This window comes from Panthera leo, chromosome D4 (assembly GCF_018350215.1).
Source record: "Panthera leo isolate Ple1 chromosome D4, P.leo_Ple1_pat1.1, whole genome shotgun sequence".
Classification (NCBI taxonomy): Eukaryota; Metazoa; Chordata; class Mammalia; order Carnivora; family Felidae; genus Panthera; species Panthera leo.
Genome location: NC_056691.1, coordinates 62,287,107 through 62,306,326, shown reverse-complemented (window position 1 = coordinate 62,306,326; position 19,220 = coordinate 62,287,107). Strand labels below are relative to the sequence as shown.

Here is a 19,220-nt window from a genome sequence, read left to right as displayed (position 1 = left end):
TAAAATACTTTTCCTTTTGTGTCTGGTGTAATTTCACTTAGGAAAATGTCTTCAAGGTTCATCCGTATTGTAGCATGTACCAGCATTTCATTTCTTGTTTTTTTAAATAGGTTTCATTTTTTGGAGCAGTTTTAGTTTCAAAGTAAAATTGAACAGAAAGTACATACAGAACTGTCCTGTACTCCTCCCAGAAATGTATAGCCTTTCTTCTATCCTGCACCATAGTTTTACATTTGTTAGAATCTATGTACCTGCATGGACACATCTCACATCTGTCGTTTACCTTAGGGTTCCCTGGTGGTATTACACATTCTGTGAGTTTTGACAAATGTAAAATGATGTGTATCTGCCTTGTTGGTATCATACAGGATAGTTTCACTGCCCTGAAAATCCTGTTCTCTGCCTATTCATCCCTCCCCATGTTTTTTTCATGACTTGATAGCTCTTTTTATGTTGGTTTATTTTTGAGAGAGTGTGTGAGCATGCACGAGTGAGGGGTGGGGCAGAGAGAGAGGGAGATGCAGAATCTTAAGCAGGCTCCAGGCTGTCAGCCCCACGAACCTGCGAGATCTTGACCTGAGTCAGATGCTCGATGAGCCACCCAGGCACCCTGATAGCTCTCTTAAGTGCTAAGTAATGTTTCATTGTATGGGTAGGTCACAGTTTATGTATGCACTCGCCTACTTCCTGAAGGATCTCTTGGTTGCTTCCATGTTTTCCTTCCTTTTTAAGGCTAAATAATACTCCACTGTATGTATATACCATATTTTGTTTATCCATTCATCTGTCAATGCACATTTGGTTGGTTTCCACCTTTTGGTTACTGGGAATGATGCTGTTGTAAACATTGGTCTTCAAATATCCATTTGAGTTCCTGCTTTCAGTTCTTTCCTGTATATCAAAGGATATAATTTTGTCATTGAAAATACTGACATTTAAAAATGCATTGTAGTCATCTGTAAGAAAACTTTTTTTGCTCAAAATGTATGAACCTACGTGGTGATGGTCTTTAACAAGGTAATTCTAACATGTACTGGGAACAGATACTATAACTGAACTAACATGAGTTCATTCGTTGGTGAATTCTAGAGATGCAGTGGTCACACAAAGAAAACCATTTGCTACAAATAAGGAGATCATGGGGAATAGCTTCCAAATCCATGACTCCCTGAATATGGGTGAGCAGGTTCTTTTTATTTGGGGTTTAGGATGAATATTCAGAAAGGGGGGCTTTGTCATCGCATGTACAGGCAGGCATAAATTTGCACAGACATACTTAGATTGTTTTTGCATTCCTTTTGTTCCCTTAAAATCCTTAACTACTAAAGTTTTTGCATTTCTTTGTACTTCTGCTAGGAAGTTTTGTAAAAAGTGTCCTTAGGCTTAGTAGAACCAGTGGGGCATAGATCACAGAAACTAACTGGGGCCTAAATGACTTCTCTTGTGTCCTGAAAACTGTGTCTTTCTTTTACTTGGGACTCCAAATCTTTCTGTTCACAACAGCTAAAGTCTTGCCTTTGGTGTATGAATCGGCTTGTGAGAGCAAGCTGACTGGAGTCATCCACTAGTTGGGATGATTTTCTAGTATGCTGGGAAAATTAGTTTCTTTTTTGAGTGGGAATGGAGAGCTTTGATTTGGCAAGTTGTCATTAAGTGGTGGTTTGGTTGTTGGGAATTTAGTGCAAAGGGTATTAGAAAAAGATTGATTTTCTGCTTATGGCAGTGACAAAGTTTTTTTAGAAATTTTATTTTTTTTAATAGGTGTACTTTTTCCTTTCTCCTTTTTTTTTTTTTTTTTTGTTTAAATTTTATTTATTTTTGAGGGGGGGGCATAGAGGGAGAGAGAGGGAATCCCAAGCAGTCTCCACACTGTCAACACAGAGCCCGACACGGGACTTGAACTCCTGAACCATGAGATCATGACCTGAGCCGAAATCAAGAGTTGGATGCTTAACCTACTGAGCCACCCAGGAGCCCTTATTTGTTTTAAAAAAGTGAGCTATGTTAAAGAAACATAATAAATACTAGTTTAGACTGTATATGAATGATTAAATTTTAGAAAAAGTTACTGGCAAATAAATTTATTTGTGGGACCCTGAAGACAGAATAGAGCCCAGAGAAAGAGTGCAACAGGAATTGAGTACTTAAAGAAGCAGAATTCAAAAGGAAATTGACTTGCAGTTACATGTGTAGAAGAAATCTGAGCTTCCTATAATTAAAATTGAGTAGCAATGCCTGTTAAGGCCAAAAGAAAAGATGTTTGGAAGAGTATAAAGTTTATTTGGTAAAAAGGAAGTTTATTGGATGTATTATATGTAGAAAGTTTTCCTAACTAGCTTGTTTGTTTTTTTAAGTTCATCTTTATTTATTTTGTGAGAGATAGAGAGCAAGCGGTATAGGGGAAGAGAGAGAGGGAGACAGAATCCCAAGCAGGCTCTGCACTGACAGTGCAGAGCCTGATGTGTGGCGCAAACTCAGAACTGCAAGATCAAGAACCCAACTGAAGTCAGATGCTTAACTGACTGAGCCACCCAGGTACCCCTTCTAAATAGTTTAAATAAGGACTCCCATTGAATATCCAGAATCTGAAATTTTTAGGGGCAGATACTACTTTGGGAGAACCTTAAGATAACAAATTAGGTTGGGAGTGGGAAAGAAGCTTACGGGGATATCCTGTAAACAGTAGATCATAGTTACTATTGTGAGACAGTTTGTTATAGTTAGCTGGCTTACTCTTATGTCAGTTATCTAAGACAGCGGTTCTCAAAGTGTAGTCTGTGATCTCTGGGGTCTCCAAGGCCAGAACTATTTTCACAATTATATCATTAAGACATTGTTTGCCTTTTTGATTGTTCTGACATTTGCACTGATGGTACAAAAGCAGTGGTGGATAGGACTGCCGGTGTCTTAGCATGAACTAGGGCAATGGCACCAACCGTACTAGTAAAACATCGTATTCTTCACCACCATACACTCACTTAAAAATGTCCTTAATGAAGCAGTAAAAACTACTAGTTTTGTTAAGTCATGACCCTTGAGAACACATTTTTTTTATATTCAGTGTGACAAAGTGTGTGTAAAGTAATTTGAATGCATACCATGGGATGATGGTTGTCTCAAGGAAGTACACTTTTGTGATTATTCTACTTGGGAGTATTTTTCTGTGATGGACATAATTTTAACTTGAAAGAATGACTACCAGACGAACTGTGGATTCAGACTTGGATATTTGGCAGTTATTTTCTCAAAATGAACAAAGAGCCTATCAATTCCAAGAAAACGGCTGACCGTATTTATGCCAGTGATAAAATTTGAGTTTGTTTCAAACCAAAATCAGTATTTTGGAGAACTTGTATCCATCACCTAAGTTCTGTCCATGTATTTCCTATGTTTATGCTCATTTTTTCATATGTCTGTTTCCATCTATCTGGGACCATTCAGAATCTGCTGGAGGTTATTTTTGCTTAATTGTTTTGTCTAAAAAATATATATACATATTTTTCATTTCTAAAGAGTGTTTGAGCAGAGCATAGTACTCTGGGTTTGGCAGTTTTCTTTAAGCACACTGACAATAACACTTTACTGTCTGCAGATTTTCATTTTCTGTTGAGAAGTCAGCTATGAGTCTAACTGTTGTTACTTTAAAAGCTTCCTATTCACACTCCCCATGAATTTTCTTTTTGTTTTTTGCAGTTTCACAATCATGTATCCAGGTGGGGTTTTTGTTTTTTATTTTTTTTTTATTCTCCTTGGGATTCAGTGAACTTAAATCTGAGATCTTAAATCTTGATTGGAATATCTTTAAACAGATCTGATAAATTCTCATTATCTTAAAAAAAATTGCAGTCACATTTCTCTCCTGTAAAGACTGATTAAACATGTTAACATGTTAGATTTACTTACTGCATCTTTCTTCTTTCTTTTTCTTTTTCTTTCTCTTTCTTTCTTTCCTTAAATCTCCTATGTTCTAGCTTTTAATTCTTCAGTTTTGTTCAACTGAGCTCAGACACAAATACATTGAATTTTTGTTTTTCATTTGTAGAATTTTTGTCCATTTGCTCCTAGCACCTTTTGTTGAAAAGACTTCATTCTCCACTGAGTTGCTTTTGGTCTTTTGTCAGAGATGAGTTGATTATATTTTTACGGGTCTATTTTGGAGCTCTTTGTTCCATTAACCTACGTGTGTCTGTTCTTTCACCAATTCCATGCTGTCTTTGTTACTGTAGTTGTATATGGTAACTCTTGAAATTGGGTAGAATAAGTCCTCCAGCTTTGTTCTACTTCTATCTTGGGTGTTTTAGGTCTTTTGCCTTTCTATATAAACTTCGGAATCAATTTATTGATAACTACAAGTAGCTTGCTGGGATTTTGATTTGAATTGTGTTGACTCTGTAGAGCTAATTGGGAAGAATTGTTACTCAAACCAGTGGTAGAAAGCAAAATTGGGATTACGTTTTATCTAAGAGCTGTTTTTATTTCTGGTTTACCTTTACCCTGGATAACATGAAAGTTCCGGTGTTTGGCAGGCCCTGGGCTTTGACTTTTCCCTGTGAGGCCACTAAAAGGTTACTTCAGTTTTGCAGTTTTTTCTTTGGAATTGGCAGCTGCCCTAAGGACAGAGCCTTGAGTGCTAGTATCTTGCTTTTTTCCTAGGTTTTTGGGCCCAGTAAATGTTTATTATCTTAGCTCTTGAGCTTTTGAGTTTTTTTAATGTTTATTTATTTTGAGAGAGAGAGAGAGAGAGTACAAGTGGGAGAGAGGGGCAGAGAGAGAGAGAGAGAGAGAGAGAGAGAATCCCAAGCAGGCTCTGTGCTGTCAGCATGGAGCCCGACACTGGGTTCGATTCCATGACCACGAGATCACAATGTGAGCCAGTATCAGGAGTTGGGCACTTAACTGAGCCATCCAGGTGCCCCTGCTTTTGAGGTTTTTAAAAAATTTCATCTAGTTTTAAAGTTGTTTTCAGGAAGGGGATTACCTACATTTATCATTATTGAAAATTGGAGTATCCCCAGTGGTCTGCCTCCCTCATAGAATTGATGGTTGGTATATTTACTCTTAAAAATTTGTATAAATTGGGGCGCCTGGGTGGCTCAGTCGGTTAAGCGTCCGACTTCGGCTCAGGTCATGATCTCGCGGTCCGTGAGTTCGAGCCCCGCGTCGGGCTCTGTGCTGACAGCTCAGAGCCTGGAGCCTGTTTCGGATTCTGTGTCTCCCTCTCTCTCTGACCCTCCCCCCGTTCATGCTCTGTCTCTATCTCAAAAATAAATAAACATTAAAAAAAATTAAAAAAAAAAAATTTGTATAAATTATTGGAGGAGCAGAATGAATTCTCCCAAATTTGCAGTGTCCATTGAGACCTTCCAGACAGTAATAAATTATGCTGCTTGAGATAAACTTATGGTAGATCTTGGAAAGCTCTACTTGTGAAGAAATGTGGCAGTTGAGTTTTGAGTGGTCTAATTAATGTTAAAATGTGCCTTGGTTTTGGGCACTGGGCCGTTTGGCGAAAAACCTTGTAGAAATTTTGGGTTTGTGGTACAGACTGCTAGTTGTCTGTCCCAGTTCTCATTCCTTTCTTAATTTCCAGTGTTGAGGAATATGACCGTGCAAAATAAAAACTAGATTTCTCATCTTCTTTTGCACCTAGGAGTGGTTATGTGAGTAATCTGTTAAATAGTTTGGACTTTTCTCTCTGTTGTCAAACTTGTACATTGAGCTGTCTGTTGGCCATCTCTGCCTGGATTTATACCAGAAACACTGCAAGCCCAACATAATCAAAAGTAATATTTATTTTCTGGATCTCTGCTACTTCATTTATCCAGTCACCAATGCTGGAACTTCTGACTCCTCCAAATCCCACTGTCCCCAAACTCACACACATATATATACTTCAGACTTCAAATCCAGCTAATTTTTATTCTTTCTAAATGTCCTGCCTTCTCCCAGTCTATACCCAGCATTGACCCTGGTTCTTGCACTTGTCATCTCTTGCCTAGATTGCTACAAGAGCCATACAGTTGCTTCTTTGTTTATAGTTTTTTAAAATGTTTATTTTTTTTTAATGTTTATTTATTTTGAGAGACAGCACGTGCACATGCACCCAGGAGAGGGGCAGAGAGAGAGGGAGAGAATCTCAAGCAGACTCTGTGCCGTCAGCACAGAGCCTGACACAAGGCTCCATCTCATGAAGTGTGAGATCATGACCTGAGCCAAAATCAAGAGTAAGATGCTGAACTGACAGCCACCCAGGCGCCCCTGTGTATAGTTTTGTAACTCTCATTTTTCCTTTTCCATCCACAGAATCGCCCATCTGAAATAAGTTTTCAGTCATGCTTGCATAATTAATTTTAGTGCCCTTAGCCTCCCAGACTCTGTAATGTGGTTCCATTTTACCTTTCCAGCTCATTTGTCATTCCTAACCCTACATTTGATGCTCTAATAGCACCAGATTTCTTTTTTTTTAAATTTTTTTAAGTGTTTGTTTATTTCTGAGACAGAGACAGAGCACGAGTGGGGGAGGGGCAGAGAGAGAGAGAGAGAGAGAGAGACAGACAGACAGACAGACAGACACACGCAGAATCAGAAGCAGGATCCAGGCTCTGAGCTGTCAGCACAGAGCCCGATGCAGGGCTTGAACCCATGAACCGCGAGATCATGACCTAAGCTGAAGTCAGACACTTAACCTACTGAGCCACCCAGGCACCCCAGAGAGATTTTTTACTTTAATTAACTTTACATTTTTCTAAACATGAAATAAATAGGGCCTGCTGTTGAATATACCATATTCTGAAATAGGGATTTATAGTCTAAGTCACAAGTTTTCTTTTTGAAGTACTGTATTTGAGATATCTTTTTTGAAATTTCTTTCAAAGTCTGAAAGAAATGTTTTATTTGGCTGGGAAAAATGATTTTCATATGTGTATCATATACGTTCGTTTTAGAACATTGCTTATCTGGACCAGTCTCCTTCTGTCACACATACGGAAATGGTGGCCAGGAGAAATTAGTGATTATGTTGATGAGGTAGAAGCAGAGTCAGGATCTGCCGTGACCTACATCCAAATACAAGTATCTGCTTTAAAAAAATCTTCAAGCATGTTGAGGTTCTCAAGTCTTCTCTCCAAATTGCATTTAGGATTACCAAGCATTGTTACAAAGACCTTGACCTTTTGTGTAAAGAGTAACTTGGGTAATTAACTGAGCAGGATACATTGTAATTCGTGTCTTATTAACCTTAATTCTATAAGGAATGGTTTATTTACAAAACAGTGGCCTAAACCTTGCCTCCATACCTGTCTTGGCAATTTATTTTAGAAGGAAATATTTTTTGACCCATTGATAGATTATTTTTAAGTATTCTAAGTGAAGCAGGCGTGGTAGATATAACATGTTATAGATGTATTTGTGTTTGTTTGTTTTTAGCATCAAGCATTGCACAATCCTCTCCAATAATGTAGATCATCTCTTACTGAATTTAACGCTGTCTGATATCATGGTCTCCTTGGCAAATGCCTCAACTTTACAGAAGGATTCCAACTGGATAGAAATGATAAGAAAATTTGTGACAAAGACCCTTGAAGATGGCTTTAGGCTAAATAGTAAGCAGCTAAACAGATTGCTTGGAGTATCATGGAGATTAATGCAGATACAACCTAACAGAGGTAGGTGTTCTTGCTTTGTCCTTATTTAAGAGAGGAGCTCTTATGCATGCTCTTAGGGTCTAGCTTTGAATTGATGACTTTCACACGTTTTATGTAGACAAGTTAATTACATTCAAACCTTAAAAGTTAGCTTGTATAATTATAAATGGACTATCTGCTTGAACACTGAAATGGTTAATACTCAGCGCATCTCTCTCTCAGGTGAGTAGGTCCACTGTGAAGCAATATGATTAAATTTCTAGTAGATTACAGACTTGAGTAAAAGGAGGTAGGTATTACTTCAGAATGCTATTGAGCCTAATGATAAAGAAATACACTTTTCTGGTCTAGTTTGATTAGAAATTGAGCACTTTCCCCTTTTATCCATATAGAATGAGTTGAATCTTGCCTGTCTCTACCTTTCTGTTAGCCTGAAGTTATGTCACATAAAGTCTATTTTTAGTGTGATTTACGAATTCTTTTCATTCAAAAACAAAGCTTTCCTGTTTGGTTCCCATCTTATTCATCTTTCTAATATCTTGGTTTTTGTCATCATTACATAGGTTTGTTGTCCCTTACAAAAATTACACTGTAGTCTCAGGTTGCAGTCTGACTTTTATATTAACTCATTACTTTTGGACTTCAGTGGTAGTATCAGTTTGTGACTAAGATCTGCTTTGTCATAGGAACAAAGTAAAGTGCTTCTGTGCTTTTAGAGGAATTTGGGAGCTGGTGAAGAAACATTTTTGATTAATATACAGTTGTTTTTGTATTTAGAGGCTACAGAGTCTCTCATCAAGGCAGTTTATACATTGTATCAGCAGAGAGGCCTCCTCCTTCCAGTTCGAACTTTGTTACTAAAGTTTTTCAGTAAAATCTATCAAAAAGAAGAACTGAGATCTTACAGAGTCAGGTAAGGTTTCATTTATTTTACCTTTCTTTTTTGGTGGAGTTATTTTGTAGTCTACTTAAGATACTAGAGTGGTAAAAATCTTTGGAGATGTTCATTCTTTTTATTTTGTTTGGCTGCATATAAGAAAAGATATAAAATTGTATATAGAAACATGCATAGTAGTGCCAGTAATCTTTATGTGCACCACCAGCAGATAAAATCCTCTTTGAGCTTATATTTCCACTTGTCCACTTACAACTTAAGGTCAGTTGGAGTAACCTATAGCAGCCTCAACTTTTTCTTTTGCTTTCTGTAAAAACTATGGAGGTTGAACTATTAGCTATTAGTGTCATATTGGGGCATATGGTGTAAGAATGAAGACGATAGAAGATGAAAAAGTTTCTGGCTTAGTTTGGTGCTATCAGTTGAGATGGATAACACAAAGAGTAGAATTAAGGAATTAATTTTTTGATACGGTGAATTTGAGATATAGTTTGGAAGTCAGGAAGATGTGTTTAGGTAGAAGATAAGGTTTGGGGATACCTGAGCATATGTAGGTAGTTGTTGAAACATATTTGAGTCTTTAGTAGAAGCTGGGTGCTTTTCATAATTTATCTAAATCTCATATTCCTACTTTGAGGTGTAGATACTGTTACTTTCGTTTTGTAGGAGGAAACTGAAGCTTAGTTTAATAAGTTGGTGAGTGTCCTATAATTAATGGGGAACAGAGCTGAGACTTAAGTTTAGGTCTGACAGCAAAGGTCATGCTTAATTCACTAAGCTCTTGGGGTACAGCAAAAGTGATTGCCGTTGCCTGAGTGAAGAGACATTGGAGCTTTAGCAAGTATAAGTACAGTTGATCCTTGAACAGTGTGGGGATTAGGGACACTGACCCCCCCTCCCCATTACAGTTGAAAAACTGTATGTAACTTTTGACTCCCTCAGAACTTAACTACTAATAGCCTACTGTTGATTAGAAGTCTTACCGATAAGTTGATAAACATATTTTGTATGTTATATATATTATATATTGCATTCTTACAATAATACCTAGCTTAATGCTTTCAGTGTTTCTAGGGTGTGCAGTTTGTGAGGTTTTCACAAAAAAATTTCCAGTATATTTATTGAAAAAAACCTGCATGTAAGCAGACCCACGCAGTTCAAAACCATATTGTTCAAAGGTCAACTGTATACTGAAGAACTAAAATAACACAGGTTTGAAACCATTTAGTGTGAGAGCACCCTACATTGAATGCATTATTGAGTTAGTATAACAGCTAATACTGTAAGGATAAATAGAACACAAAGAGCAGTAGTAGTGTCTGTTTTTGAAGATAAACATGCAATTTAGATAGTGCCCCAAATTGCATGCTCTTTTTAAGTGAGTGGTTAAAACCTTGGAAAATGCTACAGCTGAATAAATGATGCTTCTGGTCTTATAAACTCTAAAATGTTTAAATGAGTACATGTGTTCTTGGTAGATAATAATGTCACTCTGTGGTATATTTAAGTTAAAAATTTTTTTTGTTTGTTTAAACTTATTTCTCTTGTCTTTATACTTTATTTTGTTCTTCCTTGGTGTTTCTTAGATATCGTAGTAAGGTGTTATCCCGTTGGCTGGCTGGTTTACCATTGCAGCTTGCTCATCTTGGCTCCCGAAATCCTGAGCTGTCAACACAGCTTATTGATATCATCCATACTGCAGCAGCACGAGCAAATAAAGAATTACTAAAAAGTTTACAAGCTTCTGCTCTCCGAATCTATGGTAAGAGTTTAACTGTGTAGGTAACCATTGATCTACCCTGCATTAGGAAAGAAGTTTCTTTAAAAAAAAAAAAATTTTTTTTAATGTTTATTTTTGAAGGAGAGAGAGACAGAGTGTGAGCGGGGGTGGGGCAGAGAGAGAGGGAGACAGAATCTGAAGCAGGCTCCAGGCTCTGAGCTTTCAGTACAGAGCCATGTGGGGCTCAAACACACAAGCTGTGAGATCATGACCTGAGCCGAAGTCGGCTGCTTAACGGACTGAGCCACCCAGGCACCCCGGGAAAGAAGTTTCTAAGCGGAACTCTTTAGGTTTGCCTTTCCTTTGAATTATTATAAATGATTCACACCATGGTTAAAGTGCCAGAACAAAATATCAAATAGTAAATTCATTTTCAATAGTAAGTATTTTTTATTAGGATACTTTTAGAAGGTTAATGGTTGTAGATGCTTCTTGGATTCTTAAATTGTCTTTTCAGCCACATGCTGTTTACAAATTCAAAACTGATCAGGTATTTAAAAAAAATTCCTTTGAAGCTTTGGCAGCAAATTAATCATAAAGGATATTTTGTAGGACTTCTATATATTTATACTTTTTTATTCATCCTGGGAACTATTTTATATTTTAAGCAAAAATACCAATAAAAGCATATTGGGATGTATTACATATATGTAATATGTATTTATTATTGAGATGTAATTCACAAACCATAAAATTTGTCCTTTTACAATGTATATTTCAGTGTTTTTAACATATTCCCAAAGTTGTGCAGTCACCACTGTCTGATTCCAGAATATTTTTATCACCCCAAAAAGAAATTAAACCCATTAGTAGTCCTTCCCCAGCTCCTGGCAACCACCAATCTACTTTCCTGTCTCTACGGATTTGCCTGTTCTGGACATTTGTTATAAATGGAATTATATAATGTAGAGCCTTTTGAATCTGGCTATTTTCACTTAATGTACTGTTGGCAGTATACATGCATATTTAGTGTGCATGTATCTGTACCTTTTTTTTTTTTTTTTTTTTTTTTTTTTTTGCTGAGTACTAGTATTCCACTCTATGAATCTGTCACTTATATTTACCCATTCATTAAGTGATGGACATTTGGTTTGCTTCCATCCTTTTTGGGTTATATTTTTAAGTCTTTTTTTTTCAGTACTGCTTATATGTAGATGTCTTCTGCTTTAAATTAGGTTGATATTGTAATTGTCACTGTTTAGCAAAAGCGCTTGTTTTTTACCGTTTTACTTTGGTTCAATCCCTTTACCCCATCAAAGTTATTATTTCAGACATTGACACTTGGATGTTGTGGAATTATTACAGTGTTAAATAAATATATCTTTAATAATGTTCATTGTTTTACTTTAGAAAATAGTTTAAGTCCTACATATACTTTATGATAAAACTTTTTTATGTAGATGGTAAGTTGAAATTCAGTTTAATACAGTAAAAAGTAAGCAAGCACTCAATCTGTTTTACTAATTTAATCTCTGTATATCTTTTATAGTTGACTTTAATATGTGTTACCTACCCCACTAGATCCACAAGAAGGCACTGTGGTGGTTCTTCCAGCAGACTCTCAGCAGCGTTTGGTCCAGCTTGTATATTTTCTACCAAGTCTGCCTGCTGATTTACTTTCTCGGTTAAGTCGTTGCTGTATTATGGGAAGACTCAGCTCAAGTTTGGCTGCCATGCTTATCGGGATACTGCACATGAGGTAGCATCCAAGTGAGCTATATTTTAAGTATATAGTCTTTTCTCCCATGCCTTTTACTGGCAGTGTGTAAATTACAGAAGGCTTATACTGCTACTAACTTCATTTGCTCTTAATTCAACATTTAAAACTCTTCATCCTATTATTGCTAGATAAAGTTCACTGGAGTAAGACTGTTTCAAGTTTTTTAGTGATTTGTATAGATAGAAATTATCTATAATTTGTACATAATGTACAGATTTTAAATTCTCAAAAGCCTGTAGTAAGGGTTCAGTGGCAGGTGAGAGTACTGTGCTTAAATAAAACCTTTGGTGTTAATGACATTGTGATACAGACCTTCTTTTCAGGGACCTCCAAATTTAACGTAGCTGGTGAAATAAATATGTTTGTGACTCAGGCGAGGAATCAGTTGAAATTTCTTTTTGTGTGTGTGTGGTTAAATGTACATAACATAAAACTTAACCATTTTAACCGGTTTTAAGTATACAGTTAAAACTGTGCAGTGGCATTAAGTACTTTCACATTGTTGTGCAGCCAGCACCGCTGTCCATCTCCACAACTCTTTTATCATTCCAAACTGAAACTCTGCATGCGTTAAACAGTAACTCCTCATCCCCCTCCCCCCCGGCCCTTAGTAACCACTGTTCTATCTTCATGATAAAAAAAATAAATTAATTAATGTTTATTTTTGAGAGAGAGAGAGAGAGATCACGCGATGGGGAGGGGCAGAGAGAGGGAGATACAGAATCCAAAGCAGGCTCCAGGCTTCAGTCTGTCAGCACAGAGTCCAGCGTGGAGCTTGAACTCACAAACTGAACTGTGAGATCATGATCTGAGCCAAAGTCAGACTCTTAACCGACTGAGCCACCCAGACGCCCCTTCATGATTTTGAGTATTCTAAGTACCTCATATAAATGGAATCCTACTATATATGACCTTTTGTGTCTTGCTTATTTCACTCAGCATAACTCTTCAAGGTACATCCACATCGTATCATGTATCAGAATTTCCTTTTTAAGGTTGACTTAATGTTCCAGTATATGTATATACTACATTTTGTTTATTTTTCCCTTGATGGAAACTTGGTTGTTTCCATCTTCTAGCTTTTGTGAATAATGCTGCTGTGATCATTGGTGTACAGATATCTGTTTGAGTCCTTGCTTTAAATTCTTTTGGCTATATACCCAGAAGTGGAATTGTTGGGTCACATGGTAATTCTCTGTTTAATTCTTCGAGGAACTGCTGTAACGTGTTCCACAGTGGCTGCATCATTTTACTCTTAAATGTTTTATAATAGTGTTTCATATTGTAGGTATTCAAAGTATCCTTAAACACCTTGTGTTTGTATCATTAGGCATAATATTTTTAGTGTTCAGTAAGATTTATTATTGATTGTGTCTCATAGGCAGGGTCTAATATGGTTTTAGGGAGAAATTGAAATCTAGGTGGTACCTGAAAAGTTTAAAGACTAATAACTTCCTTGTGACTTGTACAATACAGATCCTCTATCCTGGTTAAATAGGAGTAGCTCACTTTATTGGTAGACTTGCTTTAGCTTGTTTGACAGTCACCTCTTACCATTATAAGACATATCTTGGAATCAGTCACCTAAAGTGTGATTTACCTTTCTTTTTAGCTAGCAGAAGAGAGCTCTCGGCAATGTGTTTGTTTATATGTGAAATTCACTCTTTTATTTCTTCTGTGTGCATGTGCATTAGAGGGACTTGGTCTTACCTTTAAGTGCTTTAAGCATATATTAGTTTCAGTGTTTTTCTTTCTAAGGGAAAAAAATCCTTGTCTAGTAAGCAGTTATTTAGCAGGCCTTTAAAAAAATTAAATGTGATTTCTTTTTGTTACTGAAGTGGTTTTGTTTATTAACTTCCAGTAGAGGGCACTCTGTTCCTTTGATACAACTGGTGAAGGATCTGTTTTCACGTTGACTTAAAATCAGTTTTTGAACACTTCTTGAAGCTAGTTCTCTTTGGAAGCTATGTTTATATATTTATCAATATCTGTTATGATTGACTTGATAACTTTTGCCAAGGATGTTTTCAATTTTTTTTTTTCTTTTTGTGGAGATTTGTGGTAACTATTGAGAAAATATATTTACAAATAGTCGGGATTCATAATCACCAAATTAAAAGCATATTGTCAATATAGTTAAAAATCCACCAAGTTAAATTCTGTTTTTTAGCAGAGTCTGTTAGTAGACTTCTCTCTCTGTAGATGTATTGTTCCCATTCAGATGAATCTCTCTTTTTTTTTTTTTCAGATGAATCTCTTTTTAAAAAAATAATACAAAATTAGGACTTCTGAACTTTCTTAGGCCAGTGACATCATTATATCACTTCCTAGATTCAGAATTTAACAATAATGTTTGTTTCCCTCAGACATACACTGGGTTATTTCATATCTGGTTTTCTTTTCAAAATACCCCCTTCTGTCCTCAACTATGACTATACACAAGCCAGTTGCTTTTCATAATCTTCCACCTGCACTGTTATAATATTCCATCTAACTTTTGCACTTTTGCCAGATTAATTTTCCTTAAATATTGCTTTAATTCTGATTTTTGTCTGTTACACTAAGTGTATTATGAGATCAGGTTCTTTTAGGTTTTGTAGTTCTGATGTCCTGTTTGTCTTTATCCAAGAGAGTTAACCCCAAAGAATAGTTTGTTCCATATGTGAAAAACCCATCAGCTAAAAACTGTTGGTATTCATCTTTTTAAAAGTGCAATTAGAGTTGTTGCCCCTATCTAATTTTTATCACCCACTTAAAGTCTTTTAGAGTTTGACTCCCCCTCCCCCCCCCATACCATTCTCCTTGCGTTTTCCCCCTTACCTTTGCTCATTCCTTATCCTTTCTGCCCCTAGTTTATTTACAGCTGGATTGGGAAACATAAGACCTAAATGTGGAGAGAATCCACACTGTTAGAGAAAAATCTGACAAGGGAGAAATTTGGGACTAAGAAATTTGGCCTGATTTTTAAGTAGGGTAAAATACATGACCTCCTCTGTCAGGAACAGTTTCAGTTTAGTTCTTTTGTCCCAGCTTACCTCAGAAGTGTTCTGGCTTTGACAGTATATATGGTCATCATAATTTTAAGGGCAGTATGATATATTGCTTGTCATTTGTTGAAAGCAGTCTCTTAAATGGATTTTGCTACCTTTTTTAGCCACTGGATGGCACAGTTGCTTTCTGTTTTCACTGGGTTCAAAAGCATATTAGTTTGTTTTCTAATTACCATTTTGTACTCTTTCCCATTGTGCATTTCTGGCTTTTTAAAATAACCTCTCAGTTTTTGTTACTCCTCCCATAAGTCTTTTGCTTATTGTGGGAATAATAAAAAAGGGTGTTTCCATTATTTTAACTGCCCAGATTTAAAGAATGGTAATAAATATTAGCTATTGTAACAGTAAATTAAGTGCTTCTAGTTGAATTAGAAATGCCCAATTTTGTCTGACATTTATTCAGATAACTGAAAAAATTTGTAGCCTCAGCTTGTTGGATCTGATCATTCTCAGCACCCCCCCCCCCCTTTTTTGGGCCATATCTGAGACTAACATTTGTTGTCTTTTCCCTTAGCCTTAACTTGAAGAGAGTTTTTAAAGGAATCACTGGAAACTGATCCCCTACCAGGAACCACATAATCCTCATTTAATGAGAAGCTGCTTTACATTTAGCTATTCGCCTAAGTATACCATGAATACTTAGCTGTGCTATTATGACGTAGACCCAGTTATAGCTTTGCACAGTATAGGAACATATGATTATCCTAGAATGACTTTACATGGAATATTCTTTGCCTAACTAAGATACTTTTTGCTTAGTTAGGAAATGAGCTTGTTTAAACTTAGCTCATTTAAGTAAGCAAGGTAAGACTTTATGAAAATCAAGTAGCAGCCAAACCTGCTACTGAAAAGCAAAGCTTCATCTTGGCTCCTTGGAATCTGATTTTCAAATGGCATGGAAATTTTCTTTTTTTTTTTTTTTTTGGAAATTTTCTAATTTATACCATATATATGGATCAGTTATGCTTTTTCATGGATATTTTGCATAAGTATGTTAGAAGTTGAACTTCCTATATTCTGGTACTTGAGCCCTTATATTTAAAGTGAATATATACTATGGGTTTTTAAGTTATTAGTGCAGATTTGTTTTCAATAAAGAAAAATAGTTATGTATTGTGCTGTTTTTCAAAGTCTTCCAAGTTGGTCACCTCTGGTAATAATTCTCCTATTGTTTGTTATAGATCATCATTTTCTGGATGGAAGTATTCAGCTAAAGACTGGTTGATGAGTGATGTGGACTATTTCAGCTTCTTATTTTCAACACTTACAGGTAAAGACATTCACCTGACAAATTAAGGAAAGGAAAAATCTGGTATAAAAGTTGTCCTAAGATTTACTGTCTTATCTGTTTGGTTCTAAGTTTTGAAGATGGTAAATAATCTATTTACCTTGAAATGATTTTTATGGCTAATAAGTGGGGATCTTTGAAGGAATATTTGTATTCTCCATTGTCAGGCTTTTGAGGCAGGGATATACATGATTCATGTTTAAATCTCTCAGAGTACAAATACTCTGGAGATGATTTGAATGTCATATGATTATATTTTCATTTATTTCTAAGTCTAATTTCTCAACTTGATTATCTTGCTTTACAGTGAGTTGGACATACTTGACTCTTTCAGATAGTCAGGTGCAAACCTCATTGCATACTTTAAAAAGTTGATGAGCAGAATATCCATTTTAAAAATGTTTAAAATGTTCAACTTGATAGTAAGTACATCAGATTTCAGCCATTTTCTACATTCCATTGCTCAAAAGCAAAATTAGTAAAATGAATCTACAAATAAGTTAGATGTGTAAGTATTATTACTTTTGTTTTAAATGATTGTACTGTTTCAACATTTCTGTTGTATATTTGGAGGATAAAGATGACATTCTTTGACATTTTCTGAAGGCTTAAAATTTAGGAGATTTAATGAATAGGTTAAGATACTCCAGAAAAAACTTGACAAGTGCTGATAATGAGCTGAATCCAAGATAAATATTACATACACGGATAAATGAGTGTTTATTTGATAGTTTTGGATGTACCCATTTGAGATAGAAGGCAGGGATTTTATGTTTTAATAGTGGTAAAGGGTTAGGGTTAAGGGTTAGTGGTTTTAGAAAGCTCATTAGGAGTCAGTACTGTGATGTGGCCATCAAACTAGATGGTGACTCTTTAAGCTTAATGTCATGGAAATACAGTGATTTGAACATCAAAGCAGGCCACAACGCTGGTATTCTGATCCTTCTGAGCACTGTCAGGAGATACTGTCAAGTTGTCTATGTAGGTCAGACCAAGTGTATGTAATAGGGGTGGTGAGAGGATCAGAAATTTTGCTGTAGTTGGAAGAACTACACATGTATTATCAAAAAAAAAAAAAAAAATCCGGAAGGGTTTAGGAGGGAGAGTTTTAAAACATTTGAAGGGCTATTAGAGCTCCTGGGTGGCTCAGTTGGTTAAAACATTTGAAGGGCTATTATACAAAAAAATATATAGATAGTATACATATGAAGCAGTATATCATTTTACTTGTTGATTTGCTTTTTTAAACCTGCCATTAATGGAAAAGCTTATGCCTTTCACATTTTTTAAAGTAAAAGTGGTATGGTTCCCAGTATAAGGGGTAAAACTTAACTTGTTGCTGCATCATATATTGGGTCAGATCACATCCTTTGTGTACATAATTAATAGGAATTTTACTGCCTCCATTGCTAGCAATTCGTTTTTTAAAATATGTGAAAAGCAGAAATTCAGAGAAAGCAGAGTAGCCAAAGAATTTAAACTTGAAGGTACATGTCTATTTTTTAAAAATAAGAATGTCATTTGCTTTGTGATTTATTTTTTTAAATTAACTTTCTTTGTACCTAAATTAGGGTTTTCAAAAGAGGAGTTGACTTGGCTTCAGAGTCTTCGAGGAGTTCCTCACGTCATCCAGACACAGCTTTCCCCTGTGCTTCTTTACCTTACTGACTTGGATCAGTTTTTACATCATTGGGATGTTACAGAGGTAATAGTGCATTTAAAAAGAAACTTATGATTATTAAAATTCTGTTCATCAACTACCAATAGTTACTATATATTAGGATTGCCTTGTAGGAGATCCTTTCAGAGATAAAGAGTAGTATAAGAAATGATCCACATTTTGAGAGCACTTATCTTGGATAGGAGATATATGTTTCTAAAAGAGGAGTGTTTTTCATTACTGGTTGCACTACTAGAACAGAATAAATTAGCAGTCTGAATGGTGGAGATAAATTTATTTTCTTTTATCTAGTATAGAATGGATAGGATAGATGCTTCTATGAAAAGGGAGAATTTGACTTAAGTCTTGAAGGATGCGTAGAACTACTTGGATTTGGTATCTTTGAAGGTGACGTTTTTTAAAAAACAAGATTATTCAATTCTTTTGGTTTTGAGAATTAGTACATAGTATGTTAAAGATAATTTAAAGCCTTGTTTTTCATTAAGTTTTAAAGTTCAACCTACAAATCTTATTTTTAAGATAAATACAATAACTTTAAGCAGTCTTTTAAAATGGGACTTTGATTATCCTTTTATAAACTTAGTTAAAATTTTAAACCATTTAACCTTTGTTTAAAGTTTATTTTGAGAGAGAGAGAGAGAGCATGAGCATGAGCGGGTGAGGGGCAGAGAGAGAGGGAAGGAGAGAATCCCAAGAGGTTCCGCATCATCGGCGCAGAGCCCAGTATGGGGCTCGAACTCATGCACTGTGAGATCATTACCTGAGCGAAATCAAGAGTTAGATGCTTAACCAACTGAGCCACTCCGGTGCCCCATCAAGTAATTCAGTTTTCTGATAAACCTTCACAAATGTTAAAATATTAAATATAGACTAAATTAAGCTTTATAAAATACGATAAACCTTAAAATTATTTTAATACTTTATTTATTTATTTTGAGAAAGAATGAGTAGGGGCAGGGCAGAGAGGGAAGGAGACAGAGAATTCCAAGCAGGCTGTGCACTGATGGCACAGAGCCTGCCATGGGGCTTGGACTCCTGAACCATGAGATCGAGACCTGTGCCAAAGTCAAGAGTTGGATGCTCAACTGACTGAGCCACCCAGGCGCCCCTATAAATATAATAAATCTTAATAACTTAGGCTTTGGTACTGCTTATAGTAAAAA

The 19,220-nt window shown here is 35.9% G+C and overlaps 1 protein-coding gene across 2 annotated transcripts in view; it reads left to right on the top strand.

The window, feature by feature from the left end:
- TEX10 (testis expressed 10) overlaps positions 1 to 19,220 on the top strand; it is a 60,656-nt gene that overhangs the window by 25,167 nt on the left and 16,269 nt on the right. For both annotated transcript variants that reach the window (XM_042913002.1, XM_042913003.1), the window contains exons 6-11: positions 7,426 to 7,664; positions 8,421 to 8,556; positions 10,125 to 10,300; positions 11,840 to 12,017; positions 16,270 to 16,358; positions 17,948 to 18,081. In XM_042913002.1, coding sequence (XP_042768936.1) covers positions 7,426 to 7,664; positions 8,421 to 8,556; positions 10,125 to 10,300; positions 11,840 to 12,017; positions 16,270 to 16,358; positions 17,948 to 18,081 — 952 coding nt within the window. The remainder of the gene's footprint in view (positions 1 to 7,425; positions 7,665 to 8,420; positions 8,557 to 10,124; positions 10,301 to 11,839; positions 12,018 to 16,269; positions 16,359 to 17,947; positions 18,082 to 19,220) is intronic.